Genomic DNA, 22,289 nt, shown 5'->3' with positions numbered 1-22,289 from the left:
CTCTCTCTCTTTCTCTCAGCCTTTCAAATGAGAGCCACACGCCCACATTCACACACATGTTGTTTGGCTTTCTGAATGAGCTCATTGTTGTTTTGTACTGCTCCACGTGTTGTCGAGTGACATGGTCCACTGACTGATTGTTTACATGGATCCTAACTTTATGCCTACTCCCCACCCTTTGATTCTGCTTTTCTTGTTTTCACCCTTCTCTCTATTCTTTCTTCCATTCTTTCTTTCCTTGTTTTCACCCTTCTCTCTATTCTTTCCCACCCCTCCTTATTCTCCACCGCCCCCTTATTTCCACCAATGCTGTTGCTTCTTTTCACCCTAATTTTCCTCCCTATGTGCTTTGTGTCCGGCAGCCAGTGAGAGTGTGTTACTGCAGCAGCTCTTCCAGTCCAAGCTGACTCAGACTGGTTCTCTGGTGCCAGCAGCACAGGGCCGTGTCGGGCTGAGGGGGCCTAAAGCTGCTTTGTTGCTCCACAGGATGCCATCAGCCTCTCTTGTCACTGCCAGTACTGTCCCCCAGCAGCCCCGGAGATACCATGACCTTACCAAGGTACAGTGCACTGTTTGCAGTGTGGTGACTGCACTACTTTCTCGAGCCACAAATGAAGTGTTCCTGTTGTTGCACTGTAGCTGCTCAAAAATATTTGAGTATGAAAGGATGTTTCTTGCTTTGTTAATATTCTGGCCATTAGATGTATTTTAATCACTTGGCCATCAGAGCTGAGGCAAACACAGGCTCAAAAAGGTACATTGCTAATGCTACCATTGATCACACTGCTAAGAATCAATAAGTTGAAGGAACACAGTCAGAAACTGACACAATCAGTGAGAAGCTTTTTGTTCCAGCTGGGCATCTGACTGCTGTACCATCAATGGAAAAACAGGGATTGTATTTAAAAAAAAAACCCAAAAACCCAGTCTATTTTAAGCTATTTCCCACCATGGTGCTATATATAAACCTCTGGGAATTGGATTTGTTTGTATGGCCCTGCAAAGACATAGAAACTCCACAAACATGCAGACTTATCTGTGATTATACACTTTTCCCATGACATTTGATCATAACAACAACAAAAAAAATCATTTTCTATATACCCTGTTTCCTTATTTAGTCTGTCCTCTCCCTGTCTTTGTCTCCATTGTATCTGCTTTAATGTTTTGGAAAGCGTATTGTACTGGTGCACGTGTGTGACTGTGCTGGTTGTGTAACCTCCTGGGGGGTCCTGCCTGCTGTCTCTGTGGCTCATTAGCCATCTAGAGCAGAGAGTTACATAAGAACCCCTTCAGCTCCCCAATCTGTCCCAGCAGCCTTTTACGGTAACATTAGGTAATATTTGAAGTACAACACTGGGTATAAGACAATGAATAAGACAATCTAAGACAATAAATGCCATAAAGTGTATGGAACAGAATAAGGGAGGCAGGGACAGAGATTTATAGTATCATGTTTTGATCTTTGGTCAAAACATCACAGCCTAATTTGATGATAATATGTGATGATTATATTGTAATGATTTCATAATCCTCTGTGGCCACTTAAAGTAAGCTAGAGCTGTCTAATATTTTTTTCTATTATTATCTCTTTCCATTGTCAGATCTTGAAGAAGAAAGGCTCAAGCTCCTTCCTCCAACGGCTTGAGCGGTGTGGGCCCATCACAGTGTCTGTCCAGCTGAGGGTGAGAACCATTCCCCTCCACCCACCACACTTTTGTAGTTTTTGCAAGACAGGGTCAGCTCAAATTCTAGAGTAGGTTTCTGAGTCATTAATGAGCAGGGAGAGTCAGTGGTTACCACTTGTGCCTCAGAGCAAAAAAGTCAGTATTCTCTCTGTGTGGAGTTTGCATGTCCTTTGCATCATGGGTTTTCTCCCACGCTAGTTTCCTCAGTCCACAGTCTAAAGGCGTGCAGTTCAGATGATTGGACTCTAGATTGCCTGTAGGTGTAAATGTGGTTGTGAATGAATTTGTCTGTCTGCGTGTCTTAGCCCTGTAATGGACTAGCGTCCAGCCCACAATGTTTCCGGCCTCTTGCCCAGCGCCTGCTGCGACAGGCTTCAGTTCCTTCTCACTCTGCACTGTATAAGCAATTTGGAAAATTAATTTTAGAGTTGAGTGAAGAATCCCAGTCCTTTTGCAAATGGAAAAAAAATTAAAATAATAAAGCTGCAAATTAACAAATATCAAACATAGCAACATTGAACAATTAAGTTGGAAAACCAACCTTTTCTTTTCTCTTTTGTACTGATGTAAATTCCCTTAAATTGTGATAACAGCAACACTTTCCAGCATTTTTTTTTGCCTTTGTCATATGTATCTACTGTATCACTTGTACAACAACCCTCAATTGTTATGGGAAAGTCAATATACACTTTTTTTGATAACAATCAAACAAAGTTCGTTAATTTTACCTTTATTTTCCTGAATGTCTGTTCCCTACTTAAAGTATATACAAGCATCTGGATCAGATCTGAAATCAATGAAGGGATTTGTTAATGAAACTGTATGTTATGTGTGAATTGAGTCCTCACTCATTCTTCACAGTTTATGCATCCTCACACACCCACTCCCTCAAAATAGTCCTCATAACACTAAAAATTATTCTCACTCATACACAAAACACAACCTTTGCAACGATGAAGGCCTAAGACCTATTAAGGATAGGGAACTGTGATTTCATAACTATATAAAGCAACTATAATACTCAGTTAGAGGAGCGTAGTTCGGTGTCTGCTGGTGATGCAAAGAGGCTGAAATGCGGCTCAGAGAAGTAGTGACTTTGCTTTGAATGAAGCCAGTGTGTTGCACAATCAGAGTTGTGGGCTTGTGGTCGACTAGTCCCCCGGGGAATGGCAGGGAAGGAGAGAGTGGGCTGAAGAATGATGCTGTACCAAGCCAAGCATGAAGTCCTCCACATGAATGAATGAACAATGGACAACAACCACTGTGTGAGGTGCGCATGCAGTTTGTGAGCATGCATGTGCATATTTGGTGGGAGGACGGCAATGTGAATGCCGTCAGTGACGTTCAAAGATGAGGGGTGAGGTGTTGAGAATTGTAGGGTATGCAGAGCATAGACTGACGTCAGTCCGAGGAGTGGCGAAAACACAGATGTAAGTGTTTACGTGGATGTGTGTGTTTGTGTGATCTTGGATGCATTGGAAGCATCTGTGACTTCAGGGCTTGAAGAAAAAACTCTCTCACACACAGACCACTTTGTCAGAAACACAACTTGATCTCACTCCATTCACTGTTGCTCGGAAATCAAATCGTAACACCAAAAGGAAGAAGCCAGAGAGCCCTTTCTGCTCTTCTATACTACTGTACATAGAAGCAAGAACAGCCACATGGCTCTTCCAAGCCAAACACCAACAACAGTTGTTATTCAGAACACAACATGTTGCTCATTTTGTTATAATTTTAAAAGTACCAGTGGGTACCATTGACTGTCTCCTCTCCTTTTCCCTCTAACAGAACTCGCTGTCAGAGGTGATCAGTAAGCTGCAAGCTTGCACTCCCCACTTTGTGGAGTGTGTGCGCCCCAACGCCAGTGGTCAGCCAGACAGTTTTGACAGCTTCCATGTGTCTACCCAGCTGCAGTACATCGGGGTGCTTGAGATGGTGCGCATGATCCGTTATGGATACCCTGTACGCCTGTCCTTCCCAGGCTTCCTCAGCAGGTTAGTGTCAGAACATGTTACATAATTAAGAGCACTGCCACTGTTTTAACCCATCTTCTGAAGTTATTGTTCTACCTCAGTATGCTGATTTCACTCATTACACAGACTGTTCTTTTCTTTCAGCTTCTTCCTTAAGGGAAATGTCTTAAAGATGATGGATTGCTCTTCTTCCTCCCCTCTCTGTCTCTTCCTCTCAGTTCAGTTGTTCAGATACATTACACTCCCAGCAGGTCACTGTGATCTCTGTCACATGACAGCACGAGCAGGTCAAAGTAAGCTAAAAGCTTGACAGCGTATGCCTTCTCTACGTCTGCAAATGAATGCAAGGGCATGTACTGTAGGGATCAGGCGCTCACATGCAGACTGACACATCAGCATTGACAAGTCACAGCAACTCTCATTGTTAGAAGCACAAAATGACCTTGAATAGCTTTTTTAGAGTACGGTGGGAGTCCACTGCGGCTGATGAATGCTACTATCACATTTCCCATGTCAGCTCGACACACACACATTAACCAGTCAGTTGTGTGTAAGGTCTCTATGCCCCACACTTGAATGTTCGCCATTATTACACCTCTTTTCTTAACTTTTTCACTGCAGTATAGCCCTTGCTTTCTGGCAAAGAGGTAGATCACTGTTCATTTCTCAAATTGCTCCTTGGCTCTGTCACAAACTTGTTTTTCCCTTGTTTTGTTGAAAAGCAGGGAGTTGTATGTGTTTCTTTCACACAACCTCTTTGCCATTTTTTCAATATTACTCTCCATCCCTCACTCTGTCTGTTTATTTTAATTCTTTCTCTCCCTATTCTTCTGAATCTGAGAACCAGTAGAGTAGTGAGAGTATTTAGCTCTAAGTCTGTCTCTCTTTCTCTCTGTTTTGCTTTCTCTCTCTCAGTTCCTTTCTTTCTCCCATCCTCTGTTTCTGGACCTCGCTCTCTCTCTTTTTGAGGATAAAAGGATTAACATGAACATTCCTGCCAGATAATAAGAGAGGACAAAGCTGATCACATGACCCACCCCCAAAAGTTTCCACTACCCCGCTGTAAACATCACATCATAATGGTGTTTCTTTTTTTTTTTTGAGGTCCATCTAATTCAGGGCACAAACACACACACACATACACACACAGCTCCTTACATAGTTTTGAGTGTGACCTCTAAGAACAATCTCCTGTCCTAGACTTTACAGTAATTAAGAGAAAATAGGATGAATCAAAATTCTGTACTCTAAGTCTATAGCAAGAGGGGTTGTCAAAATTATGCCAACAGCAATGGAGCCTTTTAATGCTATAGAAAAACAAAGGCTCACACTTTTATTTGGTAAACTTAAGAGTTTCCCTTCAAGGGTCTTAAATTAATTTTCTAGTTGACTGGTAAGTAACACTTAAGCAGCAAAAGGATGCTCTTAAGAAGAGAAAGGAGCTACCCAAGCGCTGTAGAATATTGTGCAAATGGTTGAGGTGTGTTGCATCTGTTGTAGGTACAGTCTGACATGTAATATTTTTTTTAATACGTTTTAAGAATAAGTTTTTTTTATAAGTGCAGTTGTCACTCAGATAATAGGTTTTCATGAGGGATGTGAACTAAACCTGAACGGGAAATTGAATCTGGAGAGCAAGGCCCATGTCAAACAATGAAGTGAATCCAATAAAGATGGTAGTATAGTCCGTCTATAAGATGCTGCCAGCTTCTTTGTGTTTTTCATTGCTATACCTTGTAGAGCCAGCACTCTCATTGTTCAAGCTGTAATTGAAATTCCTGGTGAGTGAATGCTGTTTGTTAAGCCACATGTGTGTGAGTATGTGAGCGAGGTTGTCAGTGATAGACAGCCATGTGGCATATGATAATCTCTGTTAGCAATGGGTCTGGCCAGCAGATAACTAACTATCACAAGGGCCAGCTGGTTGTCAGGAGGGGGGAACATAATCGTTGCTGGTCTGGGCATAAACAACAGTTTGCAAGGGCAATAGTGTGTGTGTTTTCAGTGCGTTGGTCAGACATAGGTTGTGGTGATTATGATTGTAGTATCACTCTTTATCCCATAGCAAAGTTATTTGTTTACATCATGCATAGATAGAGCTTATTGTCAGTAGAAGAGATGATGAGATGATGAAAATGAAGCGTCACCTCTGTTGTCCTTACAAGCTGGGTTTGCTCAGCTGAACTGGAGGACCTCACATTTATTGGCAAACATATTTATTATTTATTTATCAGCACATGATGCGTATGCTCCCACATATTTCTGAAATTAACTAGATTGTAGGCAGGCGGGCAGGAAATAAGGGGAGAGAGAGGGGTATGACATGCAACAAAGGTCCCCGGTTGGAATCCAACAATGGGCGTTGTGGGTGTATGTTTTGTGCAGGACATAAATTCACTGACTTCCACTCATCTCCCTCCTGATGCACAGCACTTCACATGCACCACAGAGGTAGATTTTGATTTTAAAAATGATAGCACCCCAGAGGTGTTCAGAATCTGAAGCCAACATCAGGTAACATTTCAGTGATATTATACAGAGGCTGATATTCAGTATATGGGCAGAGAAAACAATCATTTTTACAAGCAAAGAAGAAACCTGCTCCAGCTGGTGAAGTGGATGGGTGCATCAGAGTCCATCATGAGAACCTCTTTGATGCATTCCTGCATGGCAGCTGTCTCTGGGGAGGGAGTAGAGATGACCCAGAGATTGGCAATTGCCAGGGAAGAGATCTACTGTATTATTAAACAGACCAAGGGGCGGTGAGATGGTTGCTCGCTCCTTTAAGAACACTTCCTGTGGATTTTTACACTGAGATGTAATATTAAACACATTGACAGGCTGTGATTGAGCAACACACTGTTGATAATCTCAGGTGTAGACTTGTGGCATGTTAGCTGACACATAGGCCTCAACTCTTCCAATTTACCAGCTGTCTACTCTATGTTGGGATTGTGGAGAGCGAGCCACAAATACCTCAAAACTAAAGGGAACTCAAAATCAGCTGACAGCTATCAAAAGTGCAGACAGTGATTTATTTTATAGGAATTTTATATATAAGAAATTCCCCACATTTCACGGCACAAGGAATGTCAAGCTGGTTACCTGCCACTCTGAACCCATGAGAGCGATATACAGGTGCATCGGATTCCTTTGAGAGATCTTAGCAGACGGCATCACATGGGATACAGGTGAGGTAAATGAGGAATCATCACTGCCGGGTCTGATCTTTGGCTGGATGCTTAGTACAGTTAGAAAGTTATTTGCAGCACCACAGTAAAGACAGTATCTCTTTCATACTGTATGTGCTCCTGCCTGAGCAGCTGGGCCATTCCAATCTGAATAGACTCCACATGCAAGAGATTACTGGCAAAGAAGAGTGCACTGATGTCCAAAGGTAGGGTCTCTTTGTTTGTCAGTGAGTCTATTGTCAACATTTCCAGCCACATTTTCTTCCAGATCTTCCAGCTCTTCCTGAGAAATCAGGAGATCCACTAGCACATATAAGAGTAAAGATACTCCGAAAAACGTTAAAAACCAACATTAGGCACAGGTAGAGGTGGCAGGGAAACAACAACCAATAAATACCAGGTGTGCCAGCTCATTGTTCAGTTGCATCAATAATGTCACAGGTCTAAACTGTGAGATTCAACAAAAACAATACATATTAACACTCCACACTTACAACATCATGTAAACAACCTCAGTTCTTGGAGAAACCACCACCATGCCTCTTGTCCTGAGAAGCTACTCGTTTTGTCTTTTCTGCAGTACCTGATGGTAAATATTGGAAAAGGGAGGTAGCACTCCATCCACGATCTGACGCTAATATTGGGAACTTAATGGTGTCCTCAGCAACTGTATTACTGCATTGTTGGAAAGAATACAGATTTACAGTTCTGTAACTGGATGATCGCTAAGTCAGACAGGAAGATGCTTATTGTTCCTATAAAGGGTGAAGAAAAGAGTTCTGGGCTGTGTCTGAAATCACTCCCTATTTACTAGACAGTGTGCTATATTTACTCTCAGACATTTTATTTTAGTGTCTGAATTCTGGGTATGTAAATTTATTCACAGTAAATATGCTCTCAAAAATTCCACAATGGAACAAAAAGGTGGTGTCAATGTCATGTACACTAAAGTAAGTAAGTGAAGTAAGTGAAAGTTTATTTGTATAGCACCTTTCACAGATAAAAAAAATCACAAACTGCTTTACATTCATGAAAAACACACTATTAAAGGTAATGTTAAAAATAGAGACGACAACAAACAGCACAGGGCTGACAAGATGAAATCACAGCTTTTTCACAGCATTACTCCCGTGTAAAAATCCCACAATGCAATACATTGCACTTCATAGATGCAAAAATTACATTTATGTGAAACTACACCTGTCAGTGATGAAGAAAATTATGATGATTTGTAGGTATTTTAAAATCTGAATTTATTTCTCACTATTGAGTAAACTATTGAGTGTTGATCAAGTGATTTCAGACACAGCCCTGGTTTACATGATATAACGCCATTAGCAGCCTCCTCCATCTCCAGCCCTTGCACCAACCTAATATTGACCAGTCTCTCCACTGAACACAGAGAAAAAAACAAATGTCAACTCTCCCATTAAGCTCCTGGTTCGACAGTAAACAAGTACAACCTTAAGAGTGTTACTGGAATTACTATCTAATATAATTACTGAATTTCAAATGGCCTTCAAATTCCCTTACATACCTTGTTACTGAAAGTTATCAAATTACTGTTGTTTTACTCAGTAATGTCTGACTGCACATCACTGGTATGTGTGCATTGTGTACGTGTGTTTGTTGTGTTTTGTGTTTGTACAAATGAACCTTTTTTATGTGCCTTTGTCTGACATGTGTCCCTGTTCTGCGGTTTATACTTTAAGGCCATGCTTAATTTAAGAGGCTGCCACTCACAAAGACACCAGTCAGCCCAGCCCAAGTGCCATTCATATCTCTCCCCTCCAATGCATTCAACACAGACATGGCCAATGAATGAACACAGCCTTGGCCAAGTACGGAGCTGCTGCAGAGTGGGGGTGGTCTACATTGCTGTCTTCACAGAGCTCGTTCTCACTCTGTTTCTTATTAGCCCGTTTTAAACAGAGATCCTGCAATATTGTCATAAAGAAGCCTTATTATGCAGATTTTGCTATTTTACACTGAACTAAACAAAGCCGGCATAATGGCGCCCCGTGTGTGATTTTAGATGACATGCCGGTGTTCTGGAATCAGAGGCGTGATGTGTAACACAACAGTGTCGGCGTCTAGTGTTGACTGTCCCGTCATGACGGCTCCCTTTTACATATTGATTTGGCAATGTGACCACCTCCGCTGCCAGCTTAACGATGGAACAACAATGCACCCCCACCCCTCCCCACCACCACCACCACCATTCCGTGTTCATACATTTTATACAGAACAGCAAGGCGGAATAACAGTGCAACATTCCCGTCTTGAACAGGCTGTATAAAAAGGGCTAATGTTTCCTCACATCCTCTCCTTTGAAGTGCCATTTCTCTTTCTCTGTCATCTCCCTGCCTCTTTTTTCGTCATTTCTTCATTTCTTCATTTCAGTCTCTTCATTTCGGTCTTTATCTTCCCTTTTTTTCTCTGGCTCCGGCTCTCAAGGCACACTATCTCAATTTTGTTAAGTTTATTTTCTCTTTCCATTTGTCACTCTTTCAAAACAGGCTCCGACCCTTGACTAATCAAAATGACAGGCCAATAAATCATCCATTAATCTTGAGGTTGCTATATTCTCATGAACACAAACACACAGATGTGTGCACACAACCACACACTTGCACACTGGAACCACGCAGGCCACTTCACTAAGTCATAGAGGCCGCGTGAAGCGAATTACATTAGTGTCCTGGTAACCAGAGTGATTTATGAGGAAATCTCTTTTACTGTTGCTTTTATTTGTCTTTTATGATACACTACGTGTTTTGTGGCCAGGTTTATTTTCTGACAATATGTAAGGTCAAATACTATCACTTGAACCTTGTTCCTGTAAATCCCAGCCCTCTTTGTGTGTCACTGTTCTGAAGTGGATTAGAAAGAGATATCAGTATTCACAGAGCATGCCACAAATGCAACTTTTTAACATATGGGTCATGTTTTTTACATGGCTTATTCCAAGTGGGTCCTCATTACCTTCCACTGGTGGATAAACACACACATTTGAAGGTTATTAAGTTACCTACAGAATAATTTCTGACTGAATTTTTGTCAGGTGTTTGTTTGTCTCATGGATAAAAGCAGCTTGAGACAGGAAGTGAGTGGTTCAAATTCCAGCTGCATCATCTTTACTACCTTTGTGATGCTCAATAACTGTGGTCACTGATGGCCCTTTGGTCACACAGAGCAGCGTTAGCACTCTGTAGCCTTCCATTTAAACTCTTATCATAGAGGTTATTTCACTTCTTTGACTCCACATGAAGCCCCCTTGGGTCTTGTAAAAGTGGGGACCATCGATGGTTTTCGTATCCTCATAGGAGAGGTCATGGGTTTACACAGTTCCTTTGTGTTTTATGGGCCCAGGGGGGCAGCGTGTGCTGCCTGCAGGACTGGTATTTCCATACAGAGAGAGGGTTAGGGAGAGTTCAGACAGACCCCACTCCTGCAAATCAAACACATCCCACATTTATGTTCACTCACTTACTCACTATTGACAACACAAGTGGTTTATGTTTCCAGCCATCTGCTTGTTACATTTGCCTCATCAGACGTGTGACATCATCAGCTGGCTCTGCCTCTCATTGATAAGAGACAGAGCACAGCTAAGACCACACCAACTGAAAGAAATGTTGTTTTTGTGTATTTTCTTGGCCGATATTGATATTTAATTCAGAAATTTGCATGTCTAACATATCTCTTAAGGCTCTATTTACAGTGACAATGTGATTCGACAGTATGAGCTTATCAATTGTCACTGAGAAATCCCAGGAATTCCAGGAAAAGAGTATTAGTGATCATAGGAAATCCGTCTACTCTAGGTCCTCGCACTGTGTATGCTGGCTCACTGTAACACTGTCATGACTTACTGGGACACTTGAATAGAATGAAGCTATTGTTAATGTAATTAGTAACACCTGAGCTTTGTGTGTTTTTCCTACTATAAGTAGTCAAACTGTCTGCTGTGAAAAAGGCCTTTTGTATTCACTGAACACTGAAGAACTCTACCTCTATCTTAATTTAAATATATAATTTTATTAAGGCTACAACTAGCAATTATTTTCATAATTATTTTTCATTTATCGATTAATTTACCAATTATTGTAACAAGGAAAAGCACTAAATTATCACATTTGAGAACCTGAAACCAGCACATTTTGGCATTTTCACTTAAAAATTACTAAAATGATTATTTGATTATCCAAATAGTGATTAATTTTCTGTTGATTGACCAATCATTGCAGCTCTACATTTTTTATAGTAGCATACTTGTTGTCATAGCTACTCAACTATGAGATTTTGGTTTTTCTTGTAGAATATCAGTATAATAATGTAGGGACTATTAGTCTGTGATCTACAGTAATCCGCATGCACACCCACATTATGATCACCACACCCAGTGTGGTGATGTGGACCAGAGCAAATGGGGAATTCTGTGACTGCTGAATTGAATACACACCGCTGTAAAGATGCTGACCAATGACACCTCAACCTTTTTTATGCTATTTCACTGCCATGAAACCAGAAAACATATTTTTTTAATTGCATCTACACAAAGTTGACTACGTTCACTTGTTGTTCTTCAGTACATTTACATTTACACTCACACAAACTGTGGCTGCAGAGTTTTCCATGAGCAGTTGAAGAGTTAAGGTCTTAAAAATGTCCTTTGGGAGTAAAAGCTTATGAAGGGGAGAATGTTTTGTTTTTATTCCAGTCACATTTCCTAAACTGCTCCAAGGGTTAAAACTGGCAAGTTTCCAGTCATCGGGCAGCTTCTGTGACCCTTACACTAAAAACATAAAACATCTTCATTTGTGTACATGTAAATAGTTGTATATATCTGTCTGTGAATTTGGTATCAACTTTGCTCACTATCCCTTTTTCCTCCCACCATCCCAAGCACAAACAAACCACTGTCTCCATCCAGCTGACCATCCATGGCAACAGTTGCCCAGGGCAACACCAATAGGAACAGATGCTGTTTGGCTGGTCTGCTCTATGACCCCCTTGACCTTTGAACCCATTGTATTTGAAAAGAGGGGGTGTGACAAGATGTCTCGTCTAAATTTTTAAGTACAGCACTTTGAGATCTTTTGTCCCAGCTAATGTTATGTTTTTCTCTGTGTGTCTCAGATATAAAGACCTTGTGGTCCCAACTTTGGGAGACAAGAAGAAATTGTCAGCAGAGGAGAGATGTCGCTCAGTTCTGCAACAGTCCAAACTCCAGGGATGGCAGGTGTGTGTGTGTGTGTGTGTGTGTGTGTGTGTCTTTTTCTGTCTCCATCAATAACAAAAGATTTGCCAAATGACTTAATCCCTGGCCCTCTATTTGAATGATCCCTTGGAATCTTTGACAACTCGTTCCAGCTGTCCCACCTCATCATCATTCTTCTCACACGCACACACACACACAACAGTATGGACCCCCCCCCCCCCCCCTTGTGTCCTGTCTGCCAGACTGCTGTTGTGTCTGAGTGTGTGACCTTATAGGTCACATCAGCTCCCGCTTCACACATGCATACGCACTCCTCCACAATGCCCTGCACACACTTTTTCATACAGCCCTGAATTACGCACACAGACACACACTCTTACAAGTAACATGTGTTGGAATGAATAGTGTCTGTCTGTGAAAGTATGTCGCCCCCTTGGTTCTGTGCACCTGGTATAGAGTGACCTCTTTCACCCCCCAAATGCTCCCTAAATCCAGGAAGTGAATGCAGTGTCAATATGCAAACACACACCCTGCCCACACTCCACACCCGCCCATCATCATACATCATTGCTACATCACTGCTCTCCCATCTCTCAACTAGCAAGTCACACTCTTCAGAGATTTCCAACAGAAAACAGCCTCACAGAGTCTGCTGGCTACTCCCTGAAGTTGATGATGATGATGACATTGCAGTGTATAACAATTCCTTTGCATATATGTTTGACCAGATTATTTATGTTGTTGTGTGTGTAGATGGGCAGCAGTAAAGTGTTTCTCAGATACTGGCAGGCAGACCAGCTCAACGACCGCTGCTACCAGCTTCATAAAAAGATCATCACCTGTCAGAAAGGTAATATCCAAAATAACAAACCGATAAGCCCAGTTGTTCTTTTAGGTTTCATCTGACTTTCTCTGCTCTTTCTCCTCCTCATGTCTCAGTGGTACGCGGCTGGCTGGCCAGGCGGCGCGTTCATCGCAGGCTGACGTCGCAGCAGAAGGAAGAGTGCAGTGTGCAGCGTTTCCTGCAGGGGGCGGAGGACATGGGGCTGCGAACCTACGACCAGTTGGTCATCCAAAATGCATCAGACATTGCACGAGAGAGTGACCGACTGCGCTGCCATGGCAACACCCTTCTCAACACCCTTGGCAGCAGCCCACCACTTGGTGAGAGGCCTGAGCCGGTTGGAAAGGAGGAGGATCAACCTGTCAGGAGGTAACACCTGCACATACATGTGCCTTCAGCCAGTTCAGAGGGCAAAAATTCATGATCAAATATTAAAGCAATGTACTGTATATATGCAATTATTTATTTTTTCCCCAATTGCTATTTGTATTTGTAATGTTATTATGTCCCCGTTCATTTCATCAAAAAGTTTGTGTTTGAATGATAGACCTCCACTGTGCTGCTGATTGCTCCACACAAAATCAAGGCTGTAGCTGAGACTACAGCCTTGATTGGCTGATAAAATGGGGCTTTTATTACGCTCTACAATATAATTCAAAATACTAAATGTGATTAACTCATAGTGACTGTAGCATTATTTAGCCTGGAAAATAACAAACAATCTGCAGTTACTGTCATTCATGGGATTTATGACTGTATGAAAGAATCATTTGCCTTTATAAATAAGTGCATGTTCATTCATGTGTATGTGTGGTTCTGCATGTGTGTGTCTATGACTGCGCGGCATGTGTTTTATGATTAATGATGTCATTGTATCCCCTGTTCTCTGTAGGCTTTTAATTGAAACTTTCATGATTAATTGTCAGATAATTATCAGATTGTATTAGTATTGTGTTGCACCTATAGAACGCTATCCTTATCTGCGCCTCATCTCAGACTAATATTACATACTGTATCATGCCAGGAGAAAATGGAATAACCCTGGAGGGCTGTGTTAGGAGGGATAAAAAAAAAAGGTCATAAGAAGCGATTTAGAGGTAAAAGAGCCACATTTTGAAAAGTTGCTTTCCTACTTTTTGAAAAACAATGGCCTTTTTAATGGTATTGCCTTTTTGTACACAAGAAGGAAACATTTCCGTCGAAAAATTTCTTACCTTAGTATATCATTTTAATGAGCAGTGGCCACAAATCAAACACAAAAATTTGAAACATCACAATAGTGCACTGACCGCAGCAGTAATTTTTAATGCTTTTTGATAACATTTGGATAAAGCAATACATGTTGAAAAATAAAAAGAAACATACACACACATGATTTCCGTGTCCTCCATGTGTCCTTGTGCATGTAACATCTGCTGCTGGGACAGGAGACAAGCGCACGGGGAAGCTTCTAACAGGAGGAGGGGTGTCAGCAGGCGGGATGGGAGAGGAGTCATGGTGGCTGTTTAGCAGAAGCGATTATACACACTTACACACACATGCACACATTCACTCAAACACACCTAATTTCTCTCCAGGTATTTAAATGCCTTCCCCCATCACTTTTACACATGCTCAGCCCACCCCCGCCTGCAGTCATGGAACCAACAGATGGCTCACCCAGATTAGCGAAGGAAATATCAAACTGGATGTTATCAAATTACTGCAAGGAGATTAGATTTAAAGCATAATCTCTTTGGTCTTTATCCCCCAATTGGCCTCCTTAGTTCACATTTGTGGCATGACAGTTGAAGCAGGCATACATTCGGTTTGAGTATACTGCTGATCTCAATAGAAAAAAATTACCTCTAGATTTAGCTTTTCTGCTTCTTTTGTGAAAAGCATGAATCAATAATGGAGGCAATACAGATAGAGGTCATTATATATATATATATATATATATATATATATATATATATATATATATATATATATATATATATATATATATATATATATATATATATATATATATATATATATATATATATATACAGGTCATTATATATTTTTTTCCTTTTTTCTATTTAAATATGTAGTATGTTATTCTTCCTCCAATTTGTAGGGTTGTGGAAAAAAGTAGTAAAGTCCATGAGGGCACTGTCAACGGCAGCAGTCGAGTTATTCGCCACTTTCGATCAAGCTCAGTACCCATCCCCCTTGCCATGGAGAACATGGTCCATTCCTCTGCCAGTCCATCCATCAAACCAGCCCTGCAGCAGGTAGCTCATACCAGCGAGGATGGAGCAGGCGGGGGAAGTCTTTCCTCCCCTCGGAAGCAACCTCCCCCGAAACCAAAGAGGGACCCCAACACCCGTCTGAGTGCATCCTATGAAGCAGTTAGTGCAGGTTTGATGATGGCAGCCAAAGAGTGCCCCACTCCAGAGGGTTATGGTTCGCCAGCTGGAAGCCCCCCTAAATCCCAACTGTCCCCAACAGACCCTGCAGGTATATCACCTCTACTGGTCTTCAGAAGATATAACAGATGTGCTTCAGTGCTGTCTTTCTCTGTATTTAATTGCTGTTTTATAATTTCCTCAGGCTTGTCCAAGCCCCGTCCCCACAGTGATGACTACACAACCATGAGGAAGGTGCCACCCCCCAAACCTAAGCGTAGTCCCAACACTAAGCTAACAGGCTCATATGAGGAGATCAACGCTGTAGCTCCTCACCTCCACCAGCTGCGCCCCGCTGATGTAAAACTAGCCCTGCTGTCTCGTGCTGGGGGATTTGGAGGGTTTGGAGGCTTGATGCAGAGAGCAGCCTCAGTAGATGCTCCACAAGGGGTAGCACTGAGTCTGTACCAGGGCCAAGATGAAGAGGATGTGTACATAGAGATGTTGAGCTCCCAGCCTCGGGCTCGGAGCCTCCAGGAGCCCCCTGACAGCCCAGAGCAGGCTGACTCAGAGGCCGTCTATGAGGAGATGAAGTATTTCCCTTCTGAAGATGGTGGACCTCCTGCTGTTGTTACCAAGGCGGCCAAACTGGAGGCCCTAGGCTTGGGCCTGGTGGGGTTGGGAACATCTCCCCCTCAGAGCGGGGAGAGCAAACGGATGCCAGCAGGGGTGACCGCTGCCATGGACAACACTCACTCACAGAGCACATCCAGCAGCGGGGCTCCCAAAACTCAGCATGGAAAAGATGGCAGCTGTGACATTCCTGCCCCCTTTCCTAACTTGCTCCCCCATCGTCCACCTCTCTTGGTGTTTCCCCCATCCCCTGTCACCTGCTCTCCTGCTTCAGATGAGTCACCCCTCACCCCCCTAGAGGTCAAGAAGCTTCCAGTGTTTGAGACAAACCTGAACTATGCTACTGGCCCAGACAGCCCTCTGTCACCACAGTATGCCCGCCAGAGGGCTGACTCCTCTCCTAGCCTAACTGTCCTCATGCCAGAGAAGAAGTCCACACCTCCACTCACTCCTCCACCTCCTCCTCCTCCTCCAAGTGTCCCACCTCCCCCCTACAGACCTCCCTCACACTTCCCTTTCCCACCTGAAGCCAACTTCCTGGCTCTGACGCGAGCAGCATCTGTCATAGGGAGCTCGGACTCCCCCAAAACCTCGTCCTCACAAAGGGCAGGTGGGGAACCACTGGGGAAGCCACCTCCCTATTCCCCAGTGAAGATATCCCGTCCTGAGCCTCGGAGAGCACACTCATGCTCCTCCTCTCCCTTGTTGTTCAACCCAGCCAATGGCAGACCCCTGACCAGCCCCCTGGATGAGCTCAACACTCTGTTCAGCTCTGGACGCAGCCTGCTGAGGAAGTCCACGTCTGGCCGCAAGATGAGAGACGGAGGTCTGTCAGTATATGCTCACACAGACACCCAAACATGCGCAGTATAAACACACTAGCAGAGAGATAAGCACATACACACATTGCACCAGAGGCTAAAACAAACCTCTTCCCTTCTTTCCATTTTCCTTTAATCATGCATCTGCATTCATGGGTGAATGGTCCACTATGGATGAGGCCATACCACCAATATAAGAACCTGTCGGTTTGTGGGCATATGTGTAGGGGGTGGGGAGTTAACCTTTACTTTGTTGTAATTTTTCACAGTGTCCCATTCAACCCACCTGAAAGCGTGTGTATTTTTGTGTGTGTGCGCACATTTGTGCCGGAGTGCATGTGTCCATTATGTGCAATATCTGCTGTGATGAGTTCATGATCAAAGTCTCAGCCTGCTCTCTGCCAGATGATTTATTGGGTACTGGGTGATTACCTTCTGTACTGCAGGAGTAGTGTAGGGCTGTAGGTAAGTAATAACCCCCTGTTTTTGTGTGTTAGTGTGAGTCTGTGTACATGTGCGTTTACACACATGCTCTGTGTTTGAGTGGGAGAGAGATGTGATGCGCCGGCGCCCAACAGCCTTTCTCATAAATCCCCCGTCTCTACATGTGGAACCTCCTTACATTAATTCAGGTGCTCTAGCCAACCACCCTCTTTGGCCCACTTGAGGTAGCCCATTTGTTTCAGTCCCCAGCGTGGTGCCCTTTGGCTGCTGCAGCTGCCTTCTAACATGTTAGCTAATGAGCTAGCTGGTGTAGCCCACTTAGCATCACACTGCACTTTAAGGAAGACCTTGCTGTGTTGGTGTGTGCAGCTCAGTGCACTGCATGCAGAGCACATACAGACTCTGGGACACTGATGCAAAGGTTGACCTTTGCAAAAGGAGGACAAATGTATTTGTCACACGTAGTCAATGAACTGGGAGGGTCCTCGGGTCAGAGGTTTCAAACCCACAAAGAGATTACTTTGTGGTGCTTTTATGAAAGTGAATTTTCCGTTGATAGTGCAGCTTGAGAAAGCACAGGCACATCAGGGAAGATAGAAACTGTGTTGTCTCGCTGTGTTTTCATCTGAGTCTCTGTTTCCTCAAAGTGTATTAGTTGTGGCTGGGTTAATAATACATGAGCAGTAGAATGATGAGGATAAGTATCAAATATTTAGCAGCTCACTCATGTTCTACTGAAGGCGGTGTGACTGCCCAACGGCAGCAAACAGAGATATCCTCAACAGTTATCCAAGAGATGAGCTTGAAAAATTACGATCAAGTCAAAGTATTAGCTGATGGTGTCAATAATCAGTCGTCTTGCTACAACCTCATACAGTCGTGGGCCTGCTTGTTTTGTATATGACGCAGTTGTGTCACGTTGCTATAATGGTGACAAGTTCAAGGGGCAGGAAGCAGAACTCCTTATAAGAGACGGTATGAGAGCAAGTGCCCACACTGACACATACGCCTCACGTCATATCTTGCACTTGACTGTTCGTCAGCACCCAGACCTGCACAGGAAAAAAGCGCTGGCATCATGGAAACAGTGCGTGTGACAGGGGAACCTGGCACTGGAGTTCACAACCTTGTTGTTATTTTGAGTGGGCGGTCCACTTAGATTACAGTGCAGAGGGATGCCGATGGGCTTAACAGGATGGCCTACTTCTGTCCCCTTTCGCCTGTTAAATGAGTGAGTGTGATACCTGACGCTGTGGGAGTGGCCAGGGGTTACAGTTGCTATCCCAGACATCTCTGTGAAGAGCAGCTGCCTTTCCCTCCTCCTCCCCTTCCTCATCCTCAGGGAATGAAAAAAACACAGGAATGCCAGGGGAAGAGGGCAGGTGGTCTTGGCAGGCTTCAGGAAATCACTGTCATAAGACACCTCCTGCTTTAACAGCAGCACACAAAATTCCACAAATTGGATAATTCATCCTCATTATAGTCTTCATTGTACAAATCCAAATACTCTTGTGACTCATCTCTTCTCAAGAATGTAAGCCTCACATGAACTCTCACTACCTGGCCTTGTCTCCCACACAAACACACACCTATCCCATGGGATGTATAGTACAGGGTGGTAAGTTTATATTTAGGTCACATCTTGTGACCATGGGGGGTGACCAGGAGGCACACATTCTCAGTGTGGGACAGCAGCTGACAAATTCCCATTCACACTCCCATACACATATGTAACCACAGACAATTATTCATTTAGTGTTTGATAGCGTGTGAGCCCGGAAACGCATCAGCAGAGGCATAGGCAGGTCATATGGAGTCAGTCACCTTCCTACCAGACTGAGCTGAATGAATTCTGTGAAAGACTAGGGAAGATGTGCAACTAGGAAGTAAACACATGAGCAGCTAAATTACATGTGATTATTTCCAATATTGCTAGCCAAACCAAAAACCTTTCTGCACTATTTTGGAGTTTCCTGTACCTCCCCAAATACCATGATGATATTATGTGTTATGAAATCTAAATATTAACTGTATCAGATGTCTGCTGTATGTGACATGCACTGTCACCTAACTAGTTTTCCTCTGGCTATATTCCTCCCAGGATTCAATTCCAATATCAATCTACCTGGGCGGGAAGAATGTGGCTCTGCCCCCACCTCTCCATCTCTGCAGCTACAGGACAAGAACGCCAACAACCACTCTCTTCACTCCCCAAGCCCCGCCCCTGTAGAGAACGGCAACCAGATCTCCAACGGTAACAGTCTGATTATTGTATATTTATATATCAGAATTCAAATCGTTTTTTTTTATAGAGATGACTTGCTTTATTGTCCATGTCTGTGTATCAATGTTGAGGGTAAAGCAAACAATACATACCAGACCAAAAATGAATGTTCAACATAAAAGCTGAGAAATTAAAGTAAAATATAGAATATAGAATAAGATATCCACAAATGCCTGCATGTAAAGCTGCTTAGAGAATAACAAGTCCAGGTTAAATTAGTGTACAAAGAATTGAGGCTCAAAAGATCAACAGTTTTCTCGGTCTATAACAATATGTGTGGAAGATACCTTGTTTTTTGACAAATGTGAAGGCCAAGTGCCAATGTAAACAAAGCTGGGATAACCCTGACTATACCTGATTATTAGAGGTGTCAGCTCACAGTTCAGAAAAACATACAAAACAGGACTCGCCTCGTGAACAGAGGCCAAGGCCCAACCTTTAGTTATTGTAAAAAATGTTTCACCTTTATTAAAATTTTGCGGTTATCTGACTTTGTATAATTTGTATTTGGCTCTTTGTGGCCAAAAGGCACCACCGATACCATTGCAGCCTACAAAACAAGCCGAAAATTCACTACATGTTGCATCGGAATGCAGCTCGCTTTTATCTTGTAATGAGTCAGTGTAATCACTATAAATACTGACAGTCCAACTTTTGAACTGTCATCACACCCTGTCTGGGAGCTACTCAGTAAAATGTACTTCTATTTATTGTCATGGCTTTGTATAATAGTGTTAATGTCATGTTGGTATGTAGGTGTGCATGTAGACGAGCAGAGTGCACAACTGGTTGGATATCAAGCTACTTATAATTACAGTTTAACTGAAAGCAGCTAAAAGGCCACAAGGTTCTAATATACTGTAGACTACTGCTGTAATTAACGTCCTAACAAGCCCTATAAAGAGTCTTAACACTACTGACTCAACCTGTGGAGTGAAGAAAGTAATCTGTCAGGTCAGACTAAGCTATTCACTCTCCTTTTACCATTTTGAACATATAACAACATAGTCACATAATGACTTAATTTCATTTTGGAGATGCCTGAAATAACAGCACTGCACAAGCAGTGAAGACAGGCATGGAAGAGGTGAAGGAGGTGTTACAAAGAACGAGAGGGAAATAACATGAAATAATAAAGCATCCTGAGAGCAAGAAACTAAGATTGATTAACAACCCAGTGTCACCGCCGCTGCTAAAATTTCAGACGATCATTAATATCAACAAGCTTCTAATGATTTTCACTCGCACACTGTGCAACACCCTACGTTATTGTGGATTTTCTTTAGTCATCCTCCCTCTCTTCGTTCTTCAAAGGACATCTACGTGAAAGGTACAAGAGTAGCGTAGCTTCGTTAGGGAATAAGGCAGTGCGTGTGTGTGTGTGTGTGGATATGTGTGTGTAAATGTGCGCGTGTAGTTGCGCGAGCGAAGGGGGTGAGCGGCAGAAACATGACGTGAACACGAGCGGAGCAGAGGAAAAGTTTAGCAGTAAGTTGTCAATCTGGCAGTAAATGTACAGTACAGACTGTTTGTCAGTTAATAAATGCTGCAGCTCCTCAAGACAAAGAAAATACTCACCTATCGAAGGGCGTTAGCCCCGAAGTTAGCAACAATGCGTTAGCTTAATTTGACCAGGCTCACTTCAGGTGGACTGACTTTTAAGGTGGACCAGCAATTCTCATTTTAGTCTAGCCGCTGTTTAACAGAGAACGGAGAAATGTTTGGCTGATGAGTCTCTGTCTTGAGTTCCAACGCAGTCAACCTAGGGGAAACATTGCAACCACAGTGTTATTTTACTAAAAAAATGTTTGAAAAAAAAACAGGGCCCTCTGCCAGTTGCTTGTGCTTCAAGAATGAGATGTCCTTCAGTCTATACCTTTCTGTGTGTGGGAGGACCTCCAGTCAAATGTTGGCACTTTGTGAGATTGGTTTTGATATGATGTGTGCAGGGTCGTTGGAGGATGAGAGTCACAGCAAGTCAAACTCGTCCAGCTCAGCCTCTCTGCACAGACATATGGACAGCCATCATACTCAGGTAAACACACAAGGACAGGCACTTCAAGTACATCGATAGCTGTACACACACATATACATTGTACTGTATGTGTGTAATATTATCACAATTTGTTTAATTGATTAAACTGATACTTGATTGGTTAAATCGAACACATTACACTGATGGCAACAGGTGATTTGCATGCACGTATACATGCATGCACACACACATACACACCCTAATTAAAGCTATATCAGGCCTGTATTTTGTTTTGGGTTTGACATTTTGAGAGGGCAGGAAAGTGGCCTCCTTTGAACAACATGCATCACTCATGATGTGAGCTTTCTCTGTCTCCAACCACAGGTGTATGGTTACAGCATTGAATTTAATGTCTTTCACGCATGCACACACACACACACACGCTGACTCACAGTGGAAACCATCTTTTCAAAACAAAGATGATAACAATGATGTTAGAAAAACTTAGTAATGTAAAGATAAAAAGATATAGGAGCTTACCAGCTTGTTCACGCTCACATGACTGACGCAGCATACAAACCCCCACAGAGAGAAGCAGTCACAACAGAAGCAGACACAAAGCCCCTTCATGGTGATTATCATGTGCTGTATCCTCACCTGAGGCAAAAACAGACACTCAATGAACCAGATTCAATGTCTCTTTTGATCTACTCTTTCTTTTACATCATTAAAAAAAGACCCAGCCTTGCCCTGTGATTAATCAATGGATTTAACACATTATAACCATATAGACACAACAGCCTGAGAACACTTCTCATCATTTTTCTCTGCTTG

General features: G+C 42.8%; 1 protein-coding gene across 6 annotated transcripts in view; it reads left to right on the top strand.

Moving 5' to 3' along the window:
- myo16 (myosin XVI) overlaps positions 1-22,289 on the top strand; it is a 109,479-nt gene that overhangs the window by 75,994 nt on the left and 11,196 nt on the right. For all 6 annotated transcript variants that reach the window (XR_006405997.1, XM_044365911.1, XM_044365908.1 and 3 more), the window contains 10 exons: positions 363-559; positions 1,605-1,685; positions 3,480-3,685; positions 11,998-12,100; positions 12,833-12,929; positions 13,019-13,292; positions 15,028-15,410; positions 15,504-16,757; positions 19,298-19,450; positions 21,430-21,515. Coding sequence is in view for 5 of the 6 variants with exons in the window: in XM_044365911.1 (XP_044221846.1) it covers positions 363-559; positions 1,605-1,685; positions 3,480-3,685; positions 11,998-12,100; positions 12,833-12,929; positions 13,019-13,292; positions 15,028-15,410; positions 15,504-16,757; positions 19,298-19,450; positions 21,430-21,515 (2,834 nt within the window). In the remaining variant the exon portion in view is untranslated. The remainder of the gene's footprint in view (positions 1-362; positions 560-1,604; positions 1,686-3,479; positions 3,686-11,997; positions 12,101-12,832; positions 12,930-13,018; positions 13,293-15,027; positions 15,411-15,503; positions 16,758-19,297; positions 19,451-21,429; positions 21,516-22,289) is intronic.

This window comes from Thunnus albacares, chromosome 11 (assembly GCF_914725855.1).
Source record: "Thunnus albacares chromosome 11, fThuAlb1.1, whole genome shotgun sequence".
NCBI lineage: Eukaryota > Metazoa > Chordata > Actinopteri > Scombriformes > Scombridae > Thunnus > Thunnus albacares.
This window is presented reverse-complemented; position numbering and strand designations above follow the sequence as displayed.